At 48.3% G+C, this 18,440-nt stretch overlaps 1 protein-coding gene across 2 annotated transcripts in view; it reads right to left on the bottom strand.

Annotated features, from left to right (window-relative positions):
• Positions 1 to 18,440, bottom strand: part of Kcnh1 (potassium voltage-gated channel subfamily H member 1) — a 291,256-nt gene that overhangs the window by 51,433 nt on the left and 221,383 nt on the right. For both annotated transcript variants that reach the window (XM_075989494.1, XM_075989495.1), the window contains exon 10: positions 14,900 to 15,096. In XM_075989494.1, the coding sequence (XP_075845609.1) occupies positions 14,900 to 15,096 (197 nt within the window). The remainder of the gene's footprint in view (positions 1 to 14,899; positions 15,097 to 18,440) is intronic.

Below are 18,440 nucleotides of genomic sequence, written 5' to 3'. Positions count from 1 at the left end.
CTCGTGGCAAGCAAGCATTGACTGACCACTGCCTGTCCATCTTCTGAGCAAGCACTGACTGACCACTGTCTGTCCATCTCGTGTGCAAGCATTGACTGACTACTGTCTGTCCATCTCGTGTGTAAGCATTGACTGACCACTGTCTGTCCATCTCATGTGCAAGCATAGCAGATCCCAGCTCAGCTGCTCAGGGGAGGCAACAAGAGTCTGAATTTTTGCAAGCGCTCAGGGGTGTGGTGCTGCTGCTGTGTGGATTGGCCCTCTGAGGGTCCCCTATGTGTGGAGGACCTGCAGGTGCAGGCAGAGGAGAGGACTTTCCCAGGCCACGGGTGACTGGCTTGGATCCTTCAGGAGGCACAGGAGGAGGTCTACAGGGTCTGTGGGCTGCGAGGCCTTTTCCTACCCTGCCACTGAGGTCCTGAGTGCGACCTCATGTAGGGAGCTCCCTGGGTGTTGCTGGTCCTAGATCAGAAAGGCCAGGTATAGCTGAGACCCAGCTCCATTTAAAACCCAGCAATGCAAGTCTTGACAAGATTGTTTGGGGCATGGGAGGTGCTGGTAGTAAAATGAGACCTAGTTTTGGTTCTGCTGGAAACAGAGCCCAGACCAGGCTTAGGGATTTAACCTTCCTCCCAAATCTTTAGTTTCATAAGCCAAGTCACAGGAGCGGATCATGGTCTTTCAGCTGTATTTTAAAATCTGTTGAGCTGTAGGTGGAATCTTATTTTGGCTGGGCTGGGATTTAGGGGAATCAGAGGACAAAGAGAGGAATTGCAAGTCAAGCAGGGACAGGTGTGGAGAGGATGCCAAGTTGTCAAGGCTCAGAGACCTCCCTCAGGGGCCACTCTTCTGTGGCGCTCGGATTTTCTGCTCCCTGGAGCAGATGGGATAGGAAGATTACTAGCATGGAGGGCTGGTGAGGACCTAAGAGCTCATTTGACTTTACCGTTTCCTAAGTAACAAGGTTCAGTTCAGAACTTGTTCTCGGGGCAGACTCAAGCAGACCCCCACGCCAACCCATAATTCAGGACAATAGGTGCTTAGTGGAAGTGACCCTGCTTAATGCCACAGTGGAGACTTCCTCCTCCCTGAGGAAGAGCAAGAGCAAACGTGGGCCAGGGGGAATCTCCTGGGCAGAGCTTTCCGGAAGATGCATCTTTAGGAAAGGGTGTGAGCAAGAAAGATAAGTAGAGTTGGTGCTGGACTGGGCAGTGGAGGGGGGGGCGTGTCATATGCAGAAGTAAGTGCCTGCCACAGCCCAGTAGGTGGGGTACAAAGCCACTTTCAATTGCAGTTGGAAATAGAAGTTTACAAGCCATCTCGGGGTCTGGACCTTATTCAAAAACTGTCAGGAATTATCAAAAAGTTCAGAACAAGAAAAGCATACAGAGCTGGAAAGCCAGACATAGGTTGGGAAATGAAGGCATGGTTACAATCCCTGTGTCTTAGCACACTCGCCACCCCTATTAGCAGGAAGCTGTGGCTACTGCCCAGCTCAGGCCAGCACCTGAGATGCCCAAGCCCTTGGTACTCTGTGAATTACTCTTTCAAGCAGATGGTTCCTCTGGGTAGCAAGGAGACACCACTCATGAGAAGCCTGAGAAAAATTATATTTTACTCTGAGAGTTAAAGAAACTAGTGATTGACCCAAATGCTTAGACCCCATTCCAAAACCTATTAAGACAAAGATGCAGCTTACACAAGAATACTGTTTGAAAGAAGGAAACTTTCTGTTCTGGGCTTGAGGCCCTTAGAGAGGACTGGGAGGGGCAGAAGAAAGGGGAGGAATATGGGAAGAGAAAGGAGAGGAACAGAAAAAAAGAAGGCAGAGGTGAAACGGGGTGGGGTTATGGATTACATTGTGTGTTCCTAAATATATTTCCAAGGCCTAAATCTGTGACCTATGCAGATAAGGGGTCCTTGCAAATGTAACCCCTCCAGAGATCTCAGGATGGACCCTTCTTGGGTTCAGAGGAGGCCTGCTTCCAAAGACTGATGTCCTTATAGGAAAAGGAGAGGGAGATTGTCCACACTGACAAGGGGATGAAGGGCATCTGAATATTGACAGAGACCATGGCCAGACTTCCACAAGTCAGCCACAGGCAGTAGCCACCAAAGGCTGGTAGGGGCTTCCCCTATAGACCCGGAAGAAGTGCAGCCTCACAGATTTAGATTCCCAACCTACGGACTCCAGAGCTGTGAGATTAAAAAAAAAAATCCTTGCTGTTTGAAGCCAGCGGGCTATCACAAACACTGGTACCTTAGGGGATTCCTGTGGGACTGGATGTTAGGTCCAAGAGCATCACTTCCTAGACTCTTCCTTCCCTTGACTGCTCCCTGTGAATCCTAGGGAATGCAGGGTGCACACAAACTCTAGAAGAACCACGCAAAGCAACTGGAAACGAGGGGAGTAACTGTGACTCAAGGTCCAGATGCCACTGCCAGCCCAGAACCAGGCTGCCCCATGGGCTGCCCTTGGCCACAGTAAAAGTGAAGCAATGTCCTGCCATGAACACTTTGTCTGAGTCATGTGTTCAGATGCGCATGGCTTCCACTCTATCAGCAGCGAGGCGCGCATGGTTCCCACTCTATCAGCAGCGAGGCACACGTGGCTTCCACCCTATCAGCAGTTTGGTAGGCATGGCTCCCACCCTATCAGCAGTTAGGTAGGCATGGCTCCCACCCTATCAGCAGTTAGGTAGGCATGGCTCCCACCCTATCAGCAGTGAGGTGCACGTAGCTCCCACCCTATCAGCAGTGAGGTGCACATGGCTCCCACCCTATCAGCAGCCAGGCACACATGGCTTGCACCCTATCAGCAGTGAGGCATGTATTGTCAACTCAGTCAAGGCCTCAGGATTTTAAGTGTCCCACGGTCAATGCTGGGAGGTTGTAGACATGAGTTATTTTTAAATCCCTTGAAGGATCCCTGGCTTAAGAGACCCTGGCCCTCAAGGGCCTCATATTCATTTTCTATTCTTCTCAACACCCTCTCTTGCTCAGTCCATTTTAAATATGAAGGATTTTTTTCCCACAAAAGCCAATAGTCTTGACAGGAACATTTAGTTTCCATGAAGCACATGTCCACAAATTGCTAATCACTGCATGGTGCTTTGCCAATCCTCACCTCTCCCCTAAAGAAGGAACAAAGCTTCCCTGGTCAAGCAGAGCTGATTTCACAACACTAATGATTAGCAGGGGTAGGACACACTTGGGGAACTGGCAGAGAGCAGGTGCTGGATGTGTCCTCGACTCTCTTCTCCCTAGTGCAGCTTCTGGGATGAGCCATTTTAGGGAAACATACACTCAGATACGCCCACCACCAGTGTCAGAACAACCAGCACCAGAGCCGCCATTACTGCCCACAGAGAGGTCAGGGCACCTGGGTAGCAAGCAATCTTCAAGTCATGGATATGTGGGGTGTACACACATGCAGGTGCAGGCAGGGGCCAGCTCTGCAGAGGGAGGCAGCAGTGGCCAGAGCCCATGCGATGGCAGCAGGGATGCTTCCTAGACCCTACCATACTATGACTCCTGTGCACCAAGAATAGTCTTCTGCAGTGACAGGGAGGGCAGGAAGAAGCCCAGATGCATGGGACAGAAGACAGCTCTGCCGGCAGGGTCTCTGGGGTGGTGGAAATGATTGCTGGTGGACTCCAGGGAGCTCTGCTGCCCATGGCTGCAGATAATTGGGCCCTGCCTCTAGCACTCATCAACAGGCTTGGAGCTGAACACATTCCTGTTCAGGTTCCAACCTGAGCGAAATGTCAGTGAGGAATTAGGAAGTGCTTAACACAAAGCCTGGGATGAAGATGCTGGCCGTGCTCCAGCGGCCTCCGCCTATGGTTCAGCAGCCAAACCAAACTGCTCCACTGCTGTGCTCATATAGCCAGGAGGGGGAGGATGGGGAAAACCTGGATTTGGCATACAAGTCCTTCTTCTTGCCCAGCTCACACTCTGGGGTTTGCAAAGGCGTCTGACTCCCTGGGCAAGGAGTTAGGCTGTGCCAAACAGGCACAGCTTCTGCTCCTCCAAAAACAACATGTGCAAACCCACTCACATCCCCAAACCTCCCAGGCATAGGCATCTCTGCTTTTATCTCTCAAGCCTCCCCTGCTTCCTAGGACAGGTTTTCCCCAGGCTCCACCATTTCTGAAGGAACTGTTCTGAGTACTCCCCACTGCCAACTGAATCAAACCGAGGAGTGGCCCCCAGCACTGGCTGAGCTGCTCACCATTGTTACATAGCTTCTTTTATGAGCTCAAGTTCAGGTAAGTTCCTCAAACTGCTGGAATTAGGACCTCAGGGAAGGAAAGGGCTGCCAGGGCACTGCATGGTGCCTGCGAGCTGTGGGCCAGAGCACTTCTCTCTGTTGAGAGTTCCAACATCCTGTTTCCCATGTCCTCCCACCTCCACCATCTGCCGTAGGGTTTGTCCCAAGCCTGCCGAAGCCTCTCTGCCTGCATATGGTGAGGCAAACCCAACACTTCACCCAGATAGGCCCAGAGGGCTCCTAGAGTGCAATACCACACATCACCAATAGGAGGTATCAGGTGTGGGCTGTGAAGTGCAGGATTTTAGATCCTATAATAACATGACCAGGTGACCTCTTTCAAAACTCTGTACTCCATAAACCACCCTATCTGGTTTGGGCAATTGCAAGAAGTCTGCTTGGAAGTACAATTGTGCACAGAAGCAACTAGATCTCCAAGGACTAAGGCACAATCCTCAGCACGCTGCCTGAAGCAAGGGGCATTTTAAAACTTAAACCTGTCGTGCAGGATAGGCTGGCTCTCATTACTATGCACAGCCCAGGAAGAGTTATACGTATGAAAAGGCCTAGGAAGCAAAGGTTTGGGAGCTGCTGGGTTGCTATAATATTGCCATGTGCTGTGGGAATTAGAGAGGATGGGCGATGGACTCACTCAGCCCCCGGCAGAATCATTTCCCCATCCATACTGACACTAGTTCTACAAGGGCAATAGCTAGCCCTGAAGGATGTCCTGCCCTAAGAGCCTGAGCAGCTCCCATGGAATCTTCAGGCAACTTCTCCTTAGGAAAAAGCAGACAGGGAAAGACCTAGAAATGCATCTGGGATTTGGGAAACTAACCAGAGGTTTCCCTCTGCCAACTTTCTTGTTGAGTTCTTAGCACTTAGCAAATCAAACTTATTGCTCTCACTCAGCACATCTGGACAAATACATGATCATCAACCACAATCACTCAAGCAGCTACCTTGTTAGCCTCCGTGAAGTTCAGGCATACCTGGAAGGGTGCAGGGTTTTCTCTGGTGGTAAACTGACGCCTCTCATCAATGCCCACCTAGAGCTTTTCCTAACTCCTCCTCTGGTTCACTGTCATCACGCTCCTTGTTTAAAGCCTTGGTCCCAGTCCTGGCAAGGCTCTCTGGCCTCGACTTGAGTCTTCAGGGCTGTTTCAAGCTGTGCATGTCCACTTAGGCTAGTATCTGGCTGCAAGCTGTCAATCCTCTGGCCTCTCATGATGGACAGAAGCAAACTGCAGCCCTGAGTATTCCTGCCACAGAAGGTTTCTGCCCCCCCCCCATCTCCACATCAGCAGAGCTGAGCCACAAGCCAAGGAGAAGCTGGTTAGAATCATCCAGCCTCACTATACTCCATAGCTCTCCAATGTGAATTCAGCCTCGGCCCCAGATCCCATCCCCGAGCAGGTAACAAACTGACTAACACCAACACCATTGAGCAAACACTGGCAAGTCTGTTCCATGTGCCCAGATGCACTTAGGTGCTGTCCAGGGACCTGCTCTTATGCAGAGCCTCTCGGCAGGTAACAGGCATGGGTGCTGCAGCTTCCTCGCAGCAATGAAGTCCAGCACTGCTGACCAGAGACCCACAGTCACCACCTGCAAGATGACCACCACAAATCAAAGAACACAGTCCTGGTCATTGCCAGATCAGTTCAGATTTGAACTCCAGCTTCTCAGTTCAGGGCATGTTATTTAACCTGTGGGGCCTCTGTATCCTCAGCACCGTAGTGAGATAATACTACATATGAAGAAAGACTTTAGTGCACACTTGGCAGAGGAGATTATTATTTGTTGCTGGCTGAAATCCCCGATACCCTGGGCCTCCTGGGAAGGAAAGAGTGGGGATATTATAGGGCTGTAGGAGCAGAACTTCAGAGGGAGAAAGAAGGACAGTTTCTCTGCAGATGCCATCTGGCAGGCAAGGCTTTAAATACCTGTAGCAACAAGAGGGAGACATGACATTGATCAGTGGATGTCTGTTTTCTTGTTGGCAATTTGAGTGTTTACTCATTCAGTTCTTAATGTTGTAAGTCAGATGGGCAGGACAGAGAAATGGGTCAAGCAGACACGGCCTGGCCCGTGTGGAACTGGTAGACAGCAAGGGAGACATTCAGTAAATGGTTAGTTAGAAGTATAATGAGAGTCACAAGGAGGTGAGTGGTGCTCACTGGATCAGAACATAACAGGCTTCCCTAGACTGAGATTGAAGAGAAGCTATGTGGAGCGAGGGTCCCAGGGAGGGTTGAAAATTTCACTCTAGAGGTCTGCACAAAGTACAGGGCTGTTGGTAACATCAGCGACAAAGCCAACCAAGTTTACAGTGAGAAGATCCAAACCAGAGCAGTACATGACACAGTGTTGGAGATACAGTGTGCACAGACACACAGGAGACACAGGGCACACGATTCCTGATGCAGGTGTTCAGCATCCTTTGGGAGAAGATGAGCTGCATGGATGAAGAGATTCATCTGATCTCTTGAAAGGCAGATGTTATCACAAAAGTTACAGGGTGGCCTGGGTTCACATCCTGATGCTCCACTTTCTAGGAGGTGCTAGAATAACATCAGTGAGTGCCCAGAAAATGTGGAGGAGCAGTTCAAACTCAAAGACAGAAATGTAAGTGTAGATGGGCACTTATGTACAAACAGGAGATGTGTCAGAAACACGGAATGTGCCTGGCCTAACAGAATAGGAAAAGGAACTCACAAGCAACACTTCGAAACTGATCAGTTAGAAAACATGAACAGCCTCCTGAAGTTAACACCTACAGTCCAGCTGAGGGCAGACAGCTCTGTGGAGCACTGACTGTCTGTCTGTACCTCAGAAATGAAAGCACCCAGGGCACCTGTAGCAGGAGGGCCTGAGTGCAGGATGTTACCAAGGACTCTATGTGTGTCAGAGAGAGATAGCATGCAAGAGAGTGTGTGTGTGTGAGAGAGAAAGTGTGTGTATGTATGTAAGAGAGAGGGTGTGCAAGCATGCACAAGTGTGTGTGTGTGTGTGTGTGTGTGTGTGTGTGAGAGAGAGAGAGAGAGAGAGAGAGAGAGAGAGAGAGAGAGAGAGAGAATGTGTGTGAGAGAGAGGGTGCATGCACATGTGTGTGTGTGTTCATGCACGTGTGTATGTGTGTGTGAGAGAAAGTGTGTGTATGTATGTAAGAGAGAGGGTGTGCATGCATGCACGAGTGAGTGTGTGTGTGTGTGTGAGAGAGAGAGAGAGAGAGAGAATGTGTGTGTGAGAGAGAAAGTGTGTGTATGTATGTAAGAGAGAGGATGTGTGTGCGTGCACAAGTGTGTGTGTGTGTGTGTGTGTGTGTGTGTGTGTGAGAGAGAGAGAGAGAGAGAGAGAGAGAGAGAGAGAGAGAGAGAAAGTGTGTGTATGTATGTAAGAGAGAGAATGTGTGTGTGAGAGAGGGTGCATGCACATGTGTGTGTGTGTGTGTGTTTGTGTGTAGTAGTAGTAGTACAGTAGTAGTAATAGGAGGGGGGTTCCCAGCCTGGAGCATCTTTCTGCTTCATCAGCAGCGAGACTCCCTTCTCAGACTCAGCTCCCATCCATCCTCTACAGAGCTTCTGCATCCATGAATGCAAATGTCTCTCTTGGTGATAAAGTTCCCAATCTGGGACCTGTTGCACGCCTGAGCAAACATGATAAAGACATGCTGCTCCCCACAGAGTGCATGGCCTGGAGTTTCCCAGTACTAGGTCAGATATTTTCCAGCCCGTGGCAAACACAGCATCAACCACCACACCCCAGATGCCCATCCGCCATGCGGTCTGGGTTGGGGAAAACTCTACCCATGATGCAGTTGGCAGCACCACCCTTCCAGGAACCACCCTGGTGACAGTTCTGGTTCTAAGGTGCTAACCCAGGCTTCAGGATGATCTGCCCAAGAGATTCCTGGAGATTGGAATTTAGTTCCCCTATCCCCTATTCCTCCGACTCTTTAGCAGCTGATGGGACAATGGCTTTCCTAAACAGCAATCTTGTGACCATAGCCTGTGTCAGTCTTCCATCTTAGGGGCTCCCTGACTCCAGCAGTGACTCTGGTAAGAGCAGCGCCCACTGATGGCTGCCAAAGCACCCTCCTGAGGGGTATCCCTGTGTAAAAGAATAAACTGGGAACAAGACAGTTCAGGTAACTCTCCCAAGGTTGAGTCAGGCCTTGAATTCATGTACTCTGACTATGGCATTCACACATTTTAATGATATAATCAAAGATTTATTTTCTTCAAAATCGTCACTGTATATTCTATTGTACAATATTATGCTAGTTAAGGATATTTTCATGTAAGCATACAGTGCATATTGAACATATTACCTCATGCCCTCTGCGTGTCCCCTCTATTATTAGCACCCTGGACAGTTCTACTTCCACGCTCATGTCATGCATATATGTATGATTTTATGTACTTATAAAAAATCTAGTAACCGCTTTTGAGAGAAAAAAGTTTGTTTGAGACTGGCTTAAGAAGGACGGCATTTTTAACAAGCACCCTATAATGGCTTCCATTCCTACAGATGATGGAAGGAACGTGACAGGGCTATACCTTACGCTGTGTGAGGAGGCAGTATGAATCCACAGATGAGGACAAGACATTCTTCAATGCTCGCCAGCCCCTATCTCCAGCTAGCAAGCGGCAGAGCTTAGCCGTGAGGTGACATTTCCTAAATTCACACTCAGCCCAGAACGTCACTGTTTTCTGAGAAGTAGCAGATCCAACCCGACCACTGCATTGTGCAAAGCTGACATTGACATGGTGAAGAGTGACCCCTCAGTCTTTCCCAGGCCTCTAGGGGACTCTCCTCATGTTTGCTGGGGTCCAAGCAAGAGCAGGACCCGTGAAAGACTGCACAGGTCCCCAGCACCAACTCCCGGCCCTGCTGAGGAGGCGGGAGGCGGCTTTTGATTCATACTCTGTTGTTTCACAAAGATTACAGTGGTGTCAGTCACATCCCCTTTCGCCACCTCTAATTCCGGCACCATGATTTTATTATCCCTCTGGCTTGACAGTCTAATAGATGATTTTAATTTCACAGAAGCCTTCGCTATGGCGGGATGACAAGGAAAGTATTGGCTATGCAGAGATTACTTAAAAACTCAGGCTAGGACACACCAGCGCTCAACAGGAAAATGCGTGCTACTTCTAAGCACCTGGCTTTATAGTCTTTCTTCTTAGTTTACCAACATTCCGCAAGAAGAAGGAAGAAGACAGAGGACTCCCCAACACCACCTATGAGTAGGGCTCTCTACAAACCTCTCAGGTTCTGAGCTCTTTTTCTGCAGAAGAAAATGTCCTTTGGTTAAAGTGGGAGAAGTGTACACATGGCATTCAAGATCGTTCACCATGGCAACCTCTGCTTTAGAAAGCCCCTATTTTGAAAGCACTGGTGACTGGGGTATCAGCTCCCTCCAAGATATACCAGGTTGAGCCCTAATTATGATTTTAAAAAATCCCTCCTGGAATAAATTACCATAAGCAAACAATGCAAAAAATATTCACATACACAACAATACTGGCTTTGAAAAGAAAGCCCTACACTCTGAGGATGAGAAGCGCCCATCCAACTACCTGCATGCCAATTATCCCTGGCACTGGCTGCTGGTAATTACCTAATTGCTTATATGCTGGCATCCTTGAGTTGTGGTACATTTGATCTACTTTCATAATGATTGATCCCTGAGCCCCGAGAGGTGACACCTCTTCCCCACTCACAGGAAAGTGAAGCCTACGGAAATCATTAACCAAAGAAACAGATCTGCTCCTAACACAAGGGGACCAAGCATGACTTCAACTCTTCAGGCCTGGAAGTGGAGGTAGGGGTGGACAGCAGGGCAGGAAAAGGGACTAATATGGACAGGGGCTTCCCACAGGGATGGGTTACTTTGACTGTGTTGGGTTTTGAGACAGGGTCTCACTAAATTGCCCAGGCTGGCTTCAAACTCAGTCTCTATTCCAGTTTGCCCTTGAATTTGCAATCCTCCTGCCTCTCCTTTCCAAGTGCTGGAATTCTCAGCGTATGACACCGTGCCCAGCTTTGCTCTGCCGTGTTACACTTTGTTTAAAATGCACAAAACTAGCAATAGTGTTAACCAGAGGACCATTGTGCTGGCTTCTGCTAGTTGCTGTTGTTTTGTCTGAGACGAGGTCTCCCACTGTAGCCTAAGCTACACCCAGGCTAGCCTTGAACCAGCAGTAATCCTCCTGCCTTAGCCTCCTTCCCAAGTGCTAGAGTTACAGATGTGAGCTACTACAGACTAGATATTAGCTTATTTTTATAAATGAAGGAGCAAGGGCTTAGTTGTCCAAGAGTGCCCAGCTAGTCAGCAACAACTCTGCATTCAAATAGAAGCTTAGCCCCAAAGCAGCTCCTTTCTAAACAAGGTCAGTCAGGCTGCTCCCCAGCACATGAGCTAGACCAGAAGTCTCCATGTGCATTCCTGGTACCCTACTGCTAGTCTGGGTTCTGGTAGGCTTCACTGCTTCTGAATCCATTGGTGTAAGCAAAAGTCATTGGAGATGCTTAGGAGACAGCCAGACTATCCCCTGAGCCAACAAACCCAAAGAAAGCTAAAGAATATCACAGTGGGAAAGGCTGGGTACCACTCCCCTGGGCTGGACCACCAAGGAGCATCCCACCATTAGTCACAGGTGTACGGCCAGGTTCAGATTCTGTCAGTCAATATCTGGGTGATCTTGGAAAAGGGATTCTCTTCTGCACAGCCTCCTGGTTAACTCCCTTGAGAAAAGGCAACAACCTGGTAATGCCACAGGCTGCTCTGTGGATTTCAGAGCTGACATAATTCACCACTGGGGCACCCTCCTGGGGTTGATGCTGTCTTACTCGTGCCTGCGGGAGGATACTTGCAGAGCCAGCAAGCACGCTAGCCAGGCTTTGGCATGATGGTTCCACTCTCTTCCCTTCATAACTCCCCTTAGGCTGCTCCCCTCAAAGGAAACCAGACTCTCCTGGCTCCCTGCTGATAGACCTCCAGGCTCCACACAGCTCAGCTGCTACAGTAAGTTCTGCAGAGCAGAAATTCCGAGCATGGGCAGAAGATCCCCTCTGTGAAAAGGCACAAGGCTATAGCGCATGGGATATTACTGAAGAGGAAACAGAGTAAACATGAACTTCACCGAGCCCCTCCTGTGCCCACCCAGCAGGAGCTCCCACTCCATTTTCTCCAGATGAGGAAGCCTTCTTACTTGTGCAGAACTGGAGAAGAATTAAACAGGAGAGGCAGGATCCAAACCAATGTCATTTGTTTTGAGACTCACAGCAAGAAAGACAGAAGGTCCCATGCTGTCTCTGAGCCTGGCTCTGTATTTACCTTACAACGGCTTTGTAGGACAGGACGACATGACCAGTCCCTCCCTGGGCTGGACTCTTAAACAGTGCTGACACCTGGGGAATACTTATCCAGCTGGGCTTGGGAGTAAAGGTCTAAATCTTGGAATATGGAGGCTAGAGGAAGCCAGGACGCTACAAGATGTTTCTGGTGGGTTCTAATTCTTTCATTTCCAGCCAACACTCTGGCATCTCTGTAAAATGTCCTATCTATGGTATGAAGATGGTGGAGACAAGATAGAGAGAGGGGCTGGCCACTGAGGCACATTCTGGCTCAGAGTTTTTGCTGTGTGCTGGAGGAAGGCTTTGAGATGAGACAACTCCCCAGACAGACGCTGAGATGGCACAGTGTCCCCAGAACTCTTAGCAAATAATTCACTTGGCTTTTGCCAAGCTAGAAACAGCCACAAGAATAACTTTACTTCATCATGAAAAAAAATAAAGCGAGGAGAATAATTCATGCATGCTATGTTCTCATCGTCGGTGCCCTATGCAACCATGAATTAATTCGCAGAAGGACACAATGGGAGATGACAATGGTCGAGCCAAAATGACGAGTCTCCTTTTCCAAGAAAAGAATGGCTCTTTACATAAAGCTGTCACTGAAATTCCTTTGGCTCAATACCAGACTTAGAGGGGCTTGGGTTGGGAGGGAAGTTCACAGGCCAAGCAGCTTGAGTTTTCATGAGACACTTGAGTTCCTCCCATGATGCTCCTCAGCGGGGAATTAAGAGACCCTAAACGCCCTAAGGCTACACAAAAAAGCGCCATCTTCTCTTCTCTGGGGACCTGACACAAGGATGCTTCTAGACTGTCCACAGCTTTGGTTCCTCCTCTTCTCCAGAGCTGTCAATCATTCTATATGTTTAAAAATAATCTGACCACCGAGACAGCACTGGTTTTGGCTGTTATTTTTAAGACAGATTTATTTGATCTATAATTATTCTAAAATGATTACTCCTCCAAATAACTCAAATCTCATATTTTTCTACCCATATCACACAGCAACACTGAAAGCTGATTATAATCAACTGGCTTTCACAGAAAGGAGGAATAAACCAAAAAATAGATTTTAGGAGAATCCACTTGGCTAAAAGTATCTCCATCAAGCATCCCAAGTTCTCAGCCAGCAGACAAGTGAGGGACACTTCTCCAGCAGTTCTCAGCCTAACCTAAAGGATGGGTGGGCAGGCTTCTCTCCACCACCTCGTATTGCATGATGGGGAAGGAGAGGCCCAGAGGCCCATCTCTTTCCCCTTGACATTAAATGCTGTGTGAGTTACAGGCGCTACGTACTCAGTTATACACAGATGCTCTGGGACTCCCAGGTCTCTGAGCAGGATGCTCACGATAATGGCACCTGTGGACTGGAGCAGGAAGATGTCTACTCTACTGTGTATATAGCCCAGGATGCTCAAGGCAATGGCACCTGTGGGACTGGGGCAGGAAGATGCCTACTGTGTATATAGCCAAAGGTTGGCCTTAGAAAAATTTGCACAAGGTGACTTTCTCTAGACTCTGCTCAGAGGTCCTCCTAGTAGACTATCTGCCCCTCCCCTTAGGCCAGCATATCCTCTACACATAACTCATCCTGGACATTGCTTCCCTGACTCCCCCTCAGCTTCTCCCTCCTTCATTCTTGCTACACTTTGGGAGAGTCATGATCACTGACTCTATTAGCTGCCACTATCCTGCCCATACAGTGCTTCTGTTGGGTTTAGGCACCTGAAGGGAGGGAGTCTTCCGTTTTCTTTTATCTAGTCCAGTTCATTTGGCACCAACAGAGACCCAACAAAGCAATGAATCTTTCAGAGTCTGGTGGCTAGGAGGAGTTTGTCACACACAGGAGGAAGATGTCCAGGCACAAGCACTACACTTGAAGAAGCCCCTTGACATTCTCAGAGTGGCAGGGGTGGGTGTCGGGAGGAGGGGTGGTGACAGAGTTCAGGGATAGGTTTGTGTCTCATGTGTACAAGCAGGTGAGCTGTGCTGAGCTGTGCAGGCATGAAGGAGGCTATTGGGTGGGGCACACGTGGGCAGGAGGGTAGTTCAACCTCTGGGAGAGGCCCTAGTAAGGAGCTTTGTGCCCTCAAGGCTCTACGAGGGTACCCAAGAATTCCACAAGGCCCTGAGACCCCCCCCCCCCCCCCGCCGCCCAGTGTCCCAAGAACTCCAGGTTGGCCTTGAAGATTCTGCCAGGATCACAAGAAAGGAAATAAAACATGAATTCATACTGGAAAGCTGAGGCAAAAACAACAGAGTTTGAAGACCAATCTGAGATATGACAGAGGAAAAAGATCAATGTTGGCCACGAGAAAGTTCAGCATAAACCTGACCTGTAACTAGAGCCAGGGTCCAGGACTGTGAGGGGCTGGTCAGTGGGGTGGATGTGACGTCACTCTGGGAAACATCTTATGGAAACCCTTCTGAGTGATGATCCCTCTTGGTCAGGGGTGACTATGCTAGTGTTTACCAAAGGTAACAGATGATGTACAAGAAAGTCAGTCACAAAGGCGGGTATGATCTTGGGAGGCTGAGGCAGGGGTATTGACAGTTTGAGGGCTGAATGGCAAGATCTTATCTTAAGAAGAAAAGTTTACCATGAAAAACTATAGAAGGCAAGGAGAATACACACAAAGGGGGGGGAGAGGGGAGGGAGGGAGGAAGGGAGGGACGGAGGGAGGGAGAGAGAGAGAAGGCGAAACTCAGTTGACTTTAGGGAAGACATTTTCTTCTCTTGAAGCTACCCATTTCTCAGAAGATGGCTGGAGACGAAACTTCCTCCAGACAATCAAATTCCATGGCTTTCTTTGCCGAACTCAGCTAACACACTTTGATATCTTTCCCATAAAGCATCATTACCTGCCCGCCAAGTAGTGGTTTTACCCCTACTCTGCAGGTCCCAGTCACTGGGGATGGAGTGGACAGTAGACACTACTCAGGTGGCTCCATGAGGCCTTTCTATTGGTGAGAAGCCACATTTACCCATCTATTCACAATACTGGAAGGCTCAGGTGCCTCTAGGAACTACCTAGCCACAGACTGACACAGCAGAGCCCAAGGCTGATCCATCTTCCAGCCCAACATGCTTGCTTTGCTATTCTCACCGTGGTACAGCAAAACTCGACAGAGCAAGCAGCAGGCAGGGCTGGCTCAGAACACCCTTCTGCTAGTAAAGAAACAGCAAAAGGATTTACCACAGCCCCAGTAATTATCCAAAGTGCACAGGGAGAAGTACAGAAGGAATCAAAGCCACCAGCTTACCCTCTTCCGCAGGTTGTAGGTGAGAATCAGGTTCCTGGAGAAGGAGTGGGAGAAGGCTGTATAGAATTCTAGCACTTTCTGAAGGGCGTCCCTCTTGATCACATGTAGGTCACAGTAGGTCAAGGCCCTGACATTAGCACAGGACTGCGCAAGCGTGGCTTCCTTCCAGAACACATCTCCAAACACATCTCCTTTCCCTGAGGAGAGAGAATTGTCATGAGCACTGGCAGCCTGCAGGTTGGGCTCAGAGGAGGGAAAAAAGTCATAATTTGAACCCTAGTAGTATGCAGTTCAAGAGCCTTTAAGGTGGTGCATAATTAATTATGATAATATTGCCCTGTGGCAAGGATGCTTCTGCTGAGCCTAGAAAGTCATCACCTATCCCATTATTCTTTACCAAAGCCCATTTTCTCCACAACAGCACCCATAACCTGCAATTCCTTTGTGGCTTGTTGTGTGCCCTGTTCCTCTCAGAACATGATGCTTTATCTGTTGTGTAACAATTTCTTCTGAACTGAAATATTCTATCCTGGAGGGAAAGCTCCCTAAGACTGGAGAAGTCTTAAACTCACAAGTCTCAGGAAGTCCCTGAAATGGAGCAGATTCATGAGGCTCCTCCCTCCTCAGGTTTATATAAGCAGTAAGGACTGTCAAGAAGAGGGGGCTCTCCAGCCTGAAAGCTGTCTGGAAGTGAAGCAGAACTCCCCGGGGAGGCTACTCTCATTATCTGTCACCCCTTGTTGGGGTTGGCTTTGGTGGTAATGAGCTATATATGTTTATGTAAGTATTTTTCACTTATACTCTTGTGATATTTGCAACAGATTTATGTAACACGTTGGAATTCAGAGGGATCGTTACTTTGGTCTACCTTCAGTTCCTGCTCTGAGGGAAATAGGCATGTATTCATATTTCCCTAGAATGTCACACAACATAGTAGGAGCATGGTTGGTACTGATAGGCAGAAGCGGGCCATGGCTCTGCCTCTATGTGTCTAACTGAGATGAATAGATCCTCTACAGATAGAGTGTGTATTTGTGTGTGGGCTTTCTCAGGAGCCGAAGAACAGAGGAAGCTGCATCTAGCTGAGACTACCTAGAAGCAGTCAAGTATGGGGTGTAGCCCTTCCCATACTTGTCCCTGCTTTAAAGGTTAATTTATATAATGAATCCTACCTCTCCCCCATACCTCCTGGAATGTGTTTTTTATACCCTCCCAGTGGTATACAATGCAGGCAATTGCATCTCTAGCATCTTCTGTCTCTGGTATCTTATAAGCACATTCAGCAAATCGATACAATACTGTAAAATTAATGTTTATATCCCAGATCTGCATGTTAAACACAAAGCCCCTATGTAATAGCGTGGCAGGGGAGCCTTTGGGATATAACTGGTGTAGATAAGGGTTTATGACTTACTTTCATGTTTAACCCCATTACAACTTCATAAAACAGCCCCAGAAAATTCTCTCAAGCTATTCCTTACTTTTGAAGATACCATAAGAAGTGGGCAGTCTGCACCTTGAGAAGATCCTCGGAAGAACCTGACCATGCTGAACTTCTGACCTTCCAAGACTGTAAGAAAACCCTATTGCCTATATGCCAACGCTGTCCATGGCATTTTGTCAAGGCAGCCCCAAATAAGACAAGTAATAATAACCTTCATCACCATATGCTGATCAACCTCCTCTAACTCAGAGATAGTCTTTCCACTTTTCACAACTATGAATGCTTTAGCCCATTTCTATTGCAAAGCTGAATTTATTCCTGGCATAGTCTCCAGCTATGTGGCTGGATTGTTCTTCTTGCTTATAAGTTTTCAGGGCAGATAATCACAAGCATGAATTCCCAGGGAGCCAGAGAGGAATGCACAGGAGGAAGGAGAGAACAAGAAATGGTTGGCCAGGCTCCCCAGACCCAGGCACCCTTGATGCTCAACCAGCAGCTGTTTTCACAGGAAGAAGTTACAACCTGAAGCGCTTGGGCTGATGAACATTTTCTATAGTACCAAGTGTCTATGTGAAGTCTATAAGATACTCCACAGTCTTCTCTAAGCACCTCCAAAATGAGAGTCAATACTTCTATCTCTTCCAAATCAAGCAGATCGTGCAAGGCTTAGGGATGCTACTTCATGGTTCTCTACACGTTTCAATATGAAGGTGTTTCATACTGCTGTTTCAATATGAAGGCGGATTTAAAGGCTCTGTGTAAATAGGACATCCATGGGGTAAACTTCCAAGTAAGCCCAGGTAAACATGTATGCTGTTTAGACCCCCTTGCCAAGTTCTAATTTTTGTTGTCTGTGATATGAGTGGTTAAGGCAGGGGTAGGGCCAACAGGTAGCTTTGTGGGAAGCTACCTGGTTGCCCTGGAAACAGGCTCTCTCCATGGTGCTCTCCAGCACTGCATTCTGGGAACTTACCTGTACCTATAGCCTATAGCCTTCCCACACTGTCCACCACGACTCATATGTCTTCGTATCTATTTAATCTGGCTCTTCTGGTGAATGTGCCTCCTCTGAAGAAACATCCGTTCCTTCTGACAGTGTGGTTACAGTTGTAGCTCACTCGAGGAGGCAAATCAGTGCTAAACTTGGTCATGTAATCAACACGGTTTAGTAAAAATGACATTCTTGGATTTTGAGGCAAGGTCACAGGAAGCTAACAGCCCAGGTTTCTCAGAATATTCATTCCTGGAAGTCTCTGTCTTGAAATCTGACCAGTTTGGGGGAGACTAACCAACACAAGAGGTCTTATGAGTGCTCTGGTCCCCTGTCCAGGTCTCATCTGATAGCCACAGCCACAGGCACAGTCACCAGTTACAGCCATCAGCCCCAGTCGGGCCTTCGGGTGAGCACAGGCTTAGAAACCACCCGCCTACACCAGCTGAGATGCGGCCATAAGACAAGAATGAGTGTTTTAAACCAGGCCATGTGAGGAGTCGTGACCCAGCAGCAGACACACGAACACACAGGTCACGGAGCTTTGGGCTGAGAAACGGCAGGGCATCACCCGTCACCCCAGCTCTTGCTGGCATCCCTTGTGTTTCTCCGAGAGAAGGTGGCAGGAGAGAGTCAAGACTCTCCCACCAGTGAGAAACAAGGAGTGTCTCTAGTAACAGACCGACTTTCCTGGCCACAAATTTTGAGCACCGGCGGGAAAGGCAGCTTTACAAACTTTGCAGTTCCTCCGGGAGGAAACATGGTATAATTAAGCTGTAGCTACTGAGTAGAAGCTGATTGGTAATTTTGTCTGTTTCTTATCAAGATTACCTCGTTTAAACAAGACCCAATATAGAGGCATTATGCTCCTTTAATGAAATTGGGAGTCATTTTCTAATTATAGAAGAACCAGTAAAGTGAAATAATAGCTCCTTGTGTGCATTTAATAAATGAATTTAGCTACACAGATTTCATTTATGAACCCTCTCAAGGGGCACATCTATTGCACAGAACATAGGGCCACCTTGCTGGAGCAGGGCTCACAGGAAGCAAATGCCTCTGAGACAGCAGCATCTCATGCTGGGAGCATCTTGATGCTGTCACAA

This window comes from Microtus pennsylvanicus, chromosome 10 (genome assembly GCF_037038515.1).
Source record: "Microtus pennsylvanicus isolate mMicPen1 chromosome 10, mMicPen1.hap1, whole genome shotgun sequence".
NCBI lineage: Eukaryota > Metazoa > Chordata > Mammalia > Rodentia > Cricetidae > Microtus > Microtus pennsylvanicus.
This window is presented reverse-complemented; position numbering and strand designations above follow the sequence as displayed.